At 40.4% G+C, this 10460-nt stretch overlaps 1 protein-coding gene across 1 annotated transcript in view; it reads left to right on the forward strand.

The window, feature by feature from the left end:
* LOC113959264 (geranylgeranyl transferase type-1 subunit beta-like) overlaps positions 1 to 8328 on the forward strand; it is a 27284-nt gene extending 18956 nt beyond the window's left edge. The window contains exon 6 of the mRNA XM_027668163.1: positions 8174 to 8328. Coding sequence (XP_027523964.1) covers positions 8174 to 8328 — 155 coding nt within the window. The remainder of the gene's footprint in view (positions 1 to 8173) is intronic.
* Positions 8329 to 10460: the final 2132 nt, after the last annotated feature.

Here is a 10460-nt window from a genome sequence, read left to right on the forward strand (position 1 = left end):
GAGGGGGGAAAGAAAATGCCAGAGGGGGGGGGGGGGGGGCCGCTTTGGGCTCTCCCTCCCCTCCCCCCCCCCCCCCCCCCCCGCTCAAACAACTCTGTTAACATTCTTTTGTTGCTTCTGTATTTTACAGATAGGTTTTTTGAGATTGTTGAGGAAGCTTTAAGGTAGACTTATTTGGTGGAATACCTAGCTCAAAAATATCTTATTTGACAGGGGCAGTTTTTGCCAGAGAAAGAAGAGAAAAATAAATAAACTATTTCTAGCTGGAAGTTTCCACCTTTGTGGAAAGAGAGATAAAATCTAAAGATATAATACAGGAAACTGCCTAACAACAGACAGCGTTTCAAGTTTAAACTGCATCCTAGTCTCTGTGCTAAGCAGCAGAGGTGTGTCCCTGTTATCAGGTGACAAGCTTAAACCAGAACTGTTGCTGCTTTGCAGGTGTGCATTCTGGATCCCCTGGTATACTCTTATGAGCAAAACCCTAGTTTAAAGCACCCTGAGTGAGTTTTACTGTGGCTTTATGTAAGTTGCTAAAGTTGAAAGCTACTTTAAGAGTGTTAACTTCTTAAATACATCGATGTAAGTTAAACTGTTACACCTATTTTGTTTAAATAAGATGTTTAAAGTTTTCATGCATATCCCAGAAAAATATATAAATATCAGCAAAAATTCAGAATTAGCTGCTTATAAATCCTAGCTGATCATATCGTTTCAGAGGCTGGGTGAGACCGCTTAAGTTTTAAAAGGACATGACTGTTCTCCAGTTTCATTTTTTACATTTAGAGAGGCAGGAATCTGCCCTATGAATTTGTGAATCCTGTTAAAATCCCAAACCATGTGTGGCTTGATAAAAGATGCAAAACTATATTTAATCCAATTATGCAACTAAGACCCTTATCAAAATCAGTAATCCCATCCTCTGAAAGATTTCCTATGATGAGATTTTGAACAACCAATTGTTTCTTCATAATGAAAGCTGCTATTTGCTTTTATTGAAGTTACAGTGATCTTCCTGAAATTCAGTGTGTTTTACTTTACAATAGGAGAGAATTGTTCTGCAGTACAACATGATAAAATGCTGCTCAAAATGATAAAAGTAAAGTAAAAGGAAATACAGAAGTTAGAGACCTAAAAAGATGAGCTAAAACTAAATGTGATTGTTCTAACCAATGTTATTTGAGAAGCAGGATTGAAGAATGCTCCAGGAAAAATTCAAAGAACTGAACCATGGAACCTATCTCCAACAGAGAGAATTATACCACACAGAATCATCACTAAACCTTCAGCTTCAAAGAAAAACTGCAAAATTACCCACGATACCCACTTAAAACTGACTGAACTTGCGAGTTTTTTATTAAAGGTGAAGAACAACTAAAAGAAGCAGATGAACAAGAGCCGAGAGTTAATTACATCCCAGACATCAGAGACAACTTGGACTGACTTCTCACAGAAGACACTGAATTTCAAGCTGTATTAGCAGACTGTAATAGTGATTTATCTATTCATTTTTCTAGGTACCGACTATAGACAGAAATCACGTGTTGCTGCCAATCACACATTACTCATGTAACTCAGACATTGGTTTAACTTCTCCACAATTGAAGAAGTTTTAAAAAAAACCTGTAAGGACAAGTAATGTTGTAATTTACTGACTTTCCAAAGCTAAAACAATTCTTGCAGTTTGGGGTGCATGTCATGCTGCAAACATCCAGCATAAATCTCTAAAAGTTACATTATACTCAGTGTGAGGGGGCATGAACCTCTTTAACAGAATTATTTGCAGTGTACTGCATGAATTCTAATAACTGTTTTGTTTTCCTTTAGTGACTACTGCTGTGAAACTTCTCTTAGTATACCTAATGTAAACGTTCAGAAATTCTTTTTCAGTATTAACACTGTTGAGTAGATGATCCCATGATAACATATTGTACAGGCTAATTTAATCCATATTTGATACAATATTCCTTTGGTTCAATCAAGATGCAAATTATGAGTAACTAAATTCAAGAAGTGAAATACCATTTGTATTAATTTACAGCTCTTACAGCATGTTACTAAAGGATGAACAAAAATATAGAATTAGATGATGTACTAATAGAATGACATAACCCTGAATTTTACACATCAAATGAACATTTTAAAATATAAAAAGGGGGGAAAGAGACTATGCAGGTGCATAAACAGATGCTAAATCAGAATAGATCTCATTTAAATTTGTTAGGTCTTATATTCCTTGTATGTATTCCTTTTCAAGCCAGGTACAGTTGTTAGACGTGACTGCCAAAAATGACAAACTGAGAAGTACACAACCAATAACTACTTAAAATGTAAACTCTGTAATTAAAATGCAAAAGTATAATAGAAATTCCAGCTGTGTGTGAGTGAAGAGTGACTGAGGTGGCCACCAATGAATGACTGAAGAGGGATTGTGTGAGAGAAAGAGACTGTGTAGATGTATATGTGTTACAACATATGTGTGTGCAAACTTAACAATGCTTTTGTATTGCAGTGTTGAGACCTTTAGGGGAATGTATTACACGGATCTCTTGGACTGTAGTGAATCCTTGTTTTGATTAGTGGATGAGTTCTCTGGATTCTTTCTTAGTGAGATGTTGTTGATGTGTTTCTTTTTAGCTTTGGATCAGGGGTTACCAACGCCGGTGCCTTGCTTGATCAGCCTGTTGCAAAGGGCCCTGCAACAGACTGTCAAAGCCATCTTTGCGGCATAAAATAAAAAAAGAGGAGGAATTGTCGGGGTTGACAGAGAACCTGTCAGCAACCTGGCAATTAGTGACGAGGAATTTAAACAACTTTTAGGAAATATTTACTGTAATGGTGGACAGAACAAACGTAATGCAACCCAGACCAAAGGTCACCAATCAAAATGTGTATAGTGTCACCAATAGCATGTCACAGCATGCACAGTGTCTTCAGTGTCACCAATAAGAGTGTGTGCAGTGTCTTATGCTTGAGACTTTTGACCGATTGTGTTGTGGCACGATAGTGTACAAAGAGTATAAAAGAAACACTTGAGAGCAATAAACAGCTTCCTGATCACCTTGCACCTGGACTATGTCTGACTGATATCTGTGTCATCTTGGCCGTTCCAACATTATCAGCGACAGGTCATCTCACAAATGAGTTAATAGTTCTGTTGAGGTCAAATAAGGACAGAAATTATTCATTCTTCTTAAAGCATTTAGTTTTTGCAAGGTTGAGACAAGTAGCCTCAGTTTGGTTTTGTTGCAAAGCTCATATGTGACAGAATATGCCAGAGAAAGGTTGCAAAATAAGCATACACAATTTTTTCATAGGTGCTTTCTAAAACAGATTAAGAATCTGAACTTCTGTAACTTCTACTTTAGGCAAAAAACCTCTGTTTAAATAGGGGATTGAGTCCACTATCAGCAAATTTGCAGATGACACCAAGCTGGGGAGGAGTGTTGATCTGCTGGAAGGCAGGAGGGCTCTGCAGAGGGACCTGGACAGACTGGAGAGTTGGGCTAATTCCAACAGGATGAGGTTCAACAAGGCCAAGTGTAGGGTCCTACACTTTGGTCACAACAACCCCATGCAGTGCTACAGGCTGGGCACAGAGTGACTGGAGAGCAGCCAGACAGAGAGGGACCTGGGAGTTTGGATTGACAAGAAGCTGAACATGAGCCAGCAGTGTGCCCAGGTGACCAAGAAGGCCAATGGCATTCTGGTCTGTATCAGGAACGGTGTGGCCAACAGGTCCAGGGAAGTGATTCTACTCAGCGCTGGTGAGGCCACACCTGGAGTACTGTGTCCCGTTCTGGGCCCCTCAGTTCAGGAAGGACATTGAGGTGCTGGAGCAGGTCCAGAGAAGAGCAACAAGGCTGGTGAAGGGACTCGAGCACAAGTCCTGTGAGGAGAGGTTGAGGGAGTTGGGGTTGTTCAACCTGGAGAACAGGAGGCTCAGGGGAGACCTCATCACTCCCTACAACTACCTGAAAGGAGGTTGTAGTCAGGTGGGGGTTGGTCTCTTTTCCCAGGCAACTGTCAGCAAGACAAGAGGGCGTGGTCTTAAACTGTACCAGGGGAGGTTTAGGTTGGATATTAGGAAGAAATTCTTTACAGAGAGGGTAATCAGGCATTGGAATGGGCTGCCCAGGGAAGTGGTGGATTCTCTGTCCCTGGAGGTTGTTATGATGAGACTGGATGTGACACTTAGTGCCATGGTCTAGTAACCACGGCAATAGTGGATCAAGGGTTGGACTTGATGTTCTCAGAGGTCCTTTCCAACCCAGCTGATTCTATGATTCTATGATTACATGGACTACCAAAATTACAAGTAGTCTCTACAGATAAGCATCCAGATAGGGTTGTCAAACTCAGGAAAGGCTATCAGAAGTTTCCTGGAAAAAAACAGTTAGATTTGCTATCTTATACTACTGTTACTTATTACAAATATTAAACCCACAAACATTAGGGTTCTACAGATCTGGGGATTTTATTAGAATACTTACTTAAGTCATTTTTTTTCCAGATTTGAACATAAATCATTATGAAATTTAAATTAATTTTAAATTTATCTTAAACTACTAGATGTACTGCTGATTCATCTCACTGGAAATCTTTAAATAATATGCAATACAAAGGAATTGGAAACACATAAATTACAGGTGACACAAAAGAAAGGTTAAAAGATCTAACCTGATAAAAAGATAGGGAAAGGATGAGAATGAGCATGCACATTTACTAAATGTAAAAGTCTGAAGTGAGATTTGCACTGCAAGTTCCAATGTTCACGCAGGTAAAATCAGAGAGCGGAAGCACTGACTTTCAAGCAGAAATAGAAGTTTATTCTGGGGATGCTCACAGTTGCAGCAACTCGCCGCAGCTGGGTGGCCAAAGCACACACACCCCATGGCCTCCTGTCCTTGCATATCAAAGGGTCCTAGGGCATGTGCCATGCTGCTTTCTGAGCCATTTACCTTTACCCATCCCCCCCAGTCTCCCTTCCCCCACTTGTGGGAAGGAATGCTTCTTTGGCATCTTCTTCAGATAAGAATATTCCCTGTTTAGTCTCACAAAGGAGCAGGTTCCACTGGAAGGACAAAAGGTGGTTGTTCTCACACATACTCTCAACATGTGTTTCTTTAGCCACAGCAGGCTTCTTGAGCAAAGAGAAATCCAAATCAACTTGCCTCCTGTGCAAGGGTCCTGTCCACCCCCTACAGCACTAGAAGTATAAATCCACCTGGTGTTTTTCTTTGGTTTTAAGACAGTGCTCAGTAGTTGTGAGATTGTGTACTGTCATGTATTTGCAGGTTGTTCGTGAAATAAAACATTTGGACCCATGTTTTCCAGCCTTGAAAAGCCTTGCATATTTTATAGCTTTAAAGAGAGGAGTGCACAGGCTGCATAGGTGCATTATGGTTACAATGGAATCACAGAATCACAGAATATGCCGTTGGAAGGGACCCACAAGGATCATTGAGTCCAACTCCTGGCCTGCACATGACCATCCCTAAGAATCACACTGTGTACTTGAGAGTACTGTCCAAATGCTTCTTGAACTCTGACAGGCTTAGCTGTGACCACTTCCCTGGTGTGCCTGTTCCAGTGCCCAACCACCCTCTGGGTGAAGAACGTTTTTCTAATATTTGACCTAAACCTCCCCTGACACAACTTCAGGCCATTCCATCGGATGCTGTCACTGGTCACCACAGAGAAGAGATCAGTGCCTGCCCCATCTCTTCCCCTTATGAGGAAGTTGTAGACTGCGATGACATCTCCCATCAGTCTCCTCTTCTCCAGGCTGAACAGACCAAGTGACCTCAGCTGCTCCTCATAAGACTTCCCCTCAAGGCCCTTCACCATCTTCATTGTTCTCCTTTGGATGCTCTCTAAGAGCTTAATAACTTTCTTATATTGCGATGCCCAAAACTGCACACAATATTCAAGGTGAGGCTGCCCCAGTGCAGAGCAGAGGGGAACAATCACTTCCCTCAACCAGCTGGTGATGCCGTGCCTTATGCACCTCAGGACACGGTTGGCCCTCCTGGTTGCCAGGGCACTGCTGATTCATATTCAACTTCCATCGATCAGGACCCCCAGGTCCCTTTCCATGGCATTGCTTTCCAGCATCTCATTCCCCAGTCTTGCACAAGTGTAGAACTTGGTGGTTAAACTCACCAAATATACCTATATAGGTAAATAGGTTTGTATATATATATTTTTAGTGAGTGTCCTGGTTACAGAGATAGGAGGCAGAGTTTAGCACTATGTGGGCGTGACCAAGTTGTGTATTCTTTACCACCCACATCATCATTGTGGGCACAGTTTCAACAGCAAATGTTGAAAGCCAGAAGTTTACCATCTTGCCTAGGTCACTGAAGCAGAGTGGACTGTCCCCTTAAACTGCGGTGAACTTGGTCCCTTCTGTTGCCCGCTGGCTTTTTTTTTCCCTCCTCCCATTTTTTCCTCTGGAGCACTAGTACAGAGTTGCAGTGCTGAAAGCAGACAGCTCTGAGGTACGACTGAGCCAACTGGGGGGCCGGGCAGCACGGAATCAGCACTTCAGCAGAGATGTTTTTCTTCCCCCCCCCCTCAGCGGCGGAGAGTTGGAGGTGGCAGTTCCAACAACTGCAGAGGACTGAGCTCAGCCAGTAGCTGCACAACCCATTTTTTTCAGATGAACTAGCTTCCAGGTTTTTTGTCGTCCCTGCTTTCTGTTGGTTTTGGGCTGGGGGGGGAACACCTTCTTTTTGTGTACTTTTTGCTATTGATACCACCATTGCTATTGTGATTTTAGTAAAATGTTATTTTAACTTATAGTCTCTCCTTATTGTCCCTCCATTATCAGAAGGGGCGGGGGGAAAAGGAGTGGTTTATTTAGAGTTTAGTTTCCTGCTGGCTGTTAAAACCAGAACAGTGAGTATCAATGCAGCTTTCCACAGGAGTTAATACATTATATTTCTTGAAGTTGAGTTTTCCCTGTCTGACATTGACCAAGCCAATGGTTTGTATCAGAAATAGTTTGACCAGCAGGACTATATAAGAGATTGTTCCCCTGTACTCATCACTGGTGAGGCCACACCTCGAATACTGTATTCACTTCTGGACCCCTCCCTACGTGAAAGACATTGAGGTCCTGGAGTGCATCCAGAGAAGGGCAACATATCTACTGAATGTGTTTTTGTCTGTATGTTAATGCTGATAAACATAACCCATCTTTCAAAGGAGGTATCTGTCTAGCGAGACTCCAGTTGTATAACTTCTTGTAATATTATTTTAGTCAGACATGAAATTAGTGATACCTCCAAAAGCTTACCAAGTGTTTAGAATTTGAAAGGGTGACATTAAGGTCGTAACCTCTTTCCATCTTTAGGCGGTGATGTTTTGGGCAGATAATCCAACCTAATAGATTACCCAGACTCCTTCCAAGCTCCCATAAAAGTACATGTGGATGTCCTTTCCCCTTTTTGCACTAGATTTGGTGTATACTGAACACTTTTGTAAACTAGTTTAATTCGATAAAATGTCAGAAAGGTGTCCAATTTTTCCTACTTGGATTTGTTTTCTTCCATGTTTTCTGAATCATGGAGGATAGTGAGCAAGTTCTAGTGCTGGTATAAGATAGTCAACAGGAGAGCTTTGAGATGGGAAAATAAGAGCATCTCATCTCTGCTGATCAAGATAATTAATGAATTCATATCTGTAGGGAGGTTAGGGAAAGTAATGATTTTTTTCATACGTCTAAACTTGCTGATAGGCTACTGGTGCTAATTTTGGTGTTTCAACAGTCAGTTGTCCACTAAGTAACCAGGTATCCACTTGACCTTTCATTTGCAAAAAAAAAAGGCTTCACGTTGCAGGGTGAGAGGAAAGATTTATTCTGTTGAAAAAAAGTGTATTTACAGCTCCTCAGATGATTTTGCTGTTTGGCCTGAGAATTTAAAAGAAATTAACTAGTGAGCAAGAATTGCTATAAATTAAAACAGACTCTAGTCTTAGAGTTTGCACACTGTCATTTCATGTTGGAGGGTTTGGGCAGAAATTTTTTTCTTGTTTTAAATCCTAAGTTTAAAATGTAGTATCTGTTTGTTTTCCTTGGTTATAATTATTCAGGGGGTTTGCAATCCAGGTTGTTACACCCTGGCAGAAACATAATTTTCTTTTTCATTTTCCATCCTGCTTTCAGATGCTTTACATGCCTACTTTGGGATTTGTGGCTTGTCATTAATTGGAGAAACTGGTATTTGCAAAGTTCATCCTGCCCTGAATATAAGCACAAGAACCTCAGATCACCTTCACCATCTCCATCAGATCTGGAAAACAAGGACTCTAAAAGAGTAATCAGGTGACACACACATCTCTACATGAATGATTTAGGCTTTATTTTAGTTCTGATAGCATAATTGTATCCCAAGTTTAAAAGCCATGTATAACCAGTGTACTCTTTTTAAGTGCTGAAGTCATACAATCAGATCTGTATTGATGGAATCATTTTCATAGGTAATTGCCTCCAGTTATTCTGTACTGGTTAAAAAGGAAATATTTAGGATATATAGAAGTTTGTCACTGCAGATGGTAAATAGATCTGCAAATGGCTTTCCTTCTAAGAAATACCTTGAGGCAATTGAATTGAATTTTTATTTTTTATTTTTTAAATTCATTCATACTGTACCAAAATATATAATGGGAAAGTATTTTCAAAATCTGTGTCATACATGTGCTATCATACAGTAAAGCACAGAACCTTCAAGTTCTTTATGACTTTAATGTTTGACATATTTTTGCATAAAGAATCTCCCATATTAAGTCTCAGTTAAAAGTTACCTTTTATCATCTGCTTGCAGATTCCATAAACTTTGGGTTTTTTTAAAGTAGATACAAATAAAATTATTTTATTCAACTGGATTTTTAAAGTTGTGTGGCCTTACTAAATGGATTTTATCATTCTACTGAGTAGCTTCTACACAGATGCAGTGAATCATTAGTCAGCCACAATGTTTTGGACTGAAATATTCTCTTCGTGGAATATTAATGAGGGTGCAGTGTATTGATATATAGTGTTAAGAGATACTCAGCACAGAATAGCCATGTATCGGAACCTATTTCTGAAGTCAAGTCTTTGCAATACATTAAAATTATACAACTGTACTTTGAATTTTTTTTATGTTTTTTTTTTTTTTGTGTGAAATAATTCTGAATTTTTTAATGCTTCTATGTAAATAATGAAACATTAGGTTTTAAGATAAATCAGTAGCAGTTTACTCAGAGACAGATGATGAACATTCTCAGCTTATTTAGTAGTAGTGCCTTACTTTGTGTGCTTGTTGCAGAAACTTTTGAAATTGAGACATTGAAATATTCAAATGAGATTTATTTTTATAAACCAGTTAAAACAGTTAAACCAATTAAAGCTCCGCCAACATTTGAATACAGATTTGTGATGTCAAATGGAATTGATATTACCCAACTGACTTAAGAATTTTCAAGATTTTGGAAAGGGTAACCCAGAATGCACAATCACTCACCCAATAAGGTGAGGGCTCTCGACCTTGAGGAGTTACCTTGGGTTGCATCCCAGCCCAAGGGAAGAGTTCCCAACTGCAGACCTACACAGGGTAGTTGGTGCCACATCAACACCTTCATTATTGCCTCTTATTCCTCCTCTGTTAGGAAGCCTGCACAGGCCAGATCTGCATTACATGACTGAGGCCAGTCACAGGTCACTGGCTGAAAGTCCTGCTAGGGTACCTGCCACAGTGCTTGAAATGCTGCTGTGGTGGGTTGACATTGACTGACCACCAGGAGCCCACCAAACCCCTCTCTCATTCCCTTTCTCACTGAGATGGGGGAGAAAATAAGATTAAAAACTTATGGGTTGAGATAAAGGCAGTTTAATGAAAAAGAAGCAAAGGACACACACAGAAGCAAAGCTCCTAGTCATCCTCCCTACTAGTCATCATCGGGCAATGTCCTGATACTTCATGGGAAGTAGGACCTTGTGTAGCAGTTGCTTCAGAAGACAAATGCCTTAATTGTGAATGCACCTTCTCTCTCTCCTTTTGATGAAGGATGAATGGTTTAAGAAAAGATATTTTTGCAGAGTGAATCATGGAAAAGAGAAGCTTTTATTGCTGAGAGTGACATCATATGGTATGGAATATCCCTTTGGTCATTTGGGATCAGCTGTCCTGACTATGTCCCCTCACAGACTCTTGCCCACCACCAGTCTACTTGCCTTTGGGGATGGTGGAGTGTGTGCATGTGTGTGGTGTTGGAGAGGCAGCCTTGGTGTGGTGCCAGCGCTGCTCAGCAGTATCCAAAATGTTGGTGTGTTATCAACACCATTCTAGCTACAAATACAAAGCACAGCACTTTGAGGGCTGCTTTGGGGAAAGTTAACTCCATCCCAGCCAGTCCCAATACAATCTCCATCCCTTATTCCATACCATTTGTATCATGCTCGGGTACCACAT

This window comes from Corapipo altera, unplaced genomic scaffold, assembly GCF_003945725.1.
Source record: "Corapipo altera isolate COAL_440 unplaced genomic scaffold, ASM394572v1 60988, whole genome shotgun sequence".
Classification (NCBI taxonomy): Eukaryota; Metazoa; Chordata; class Aves; order Passeriformes; family Pipridae; genus Corapipo; species Corapipo altera.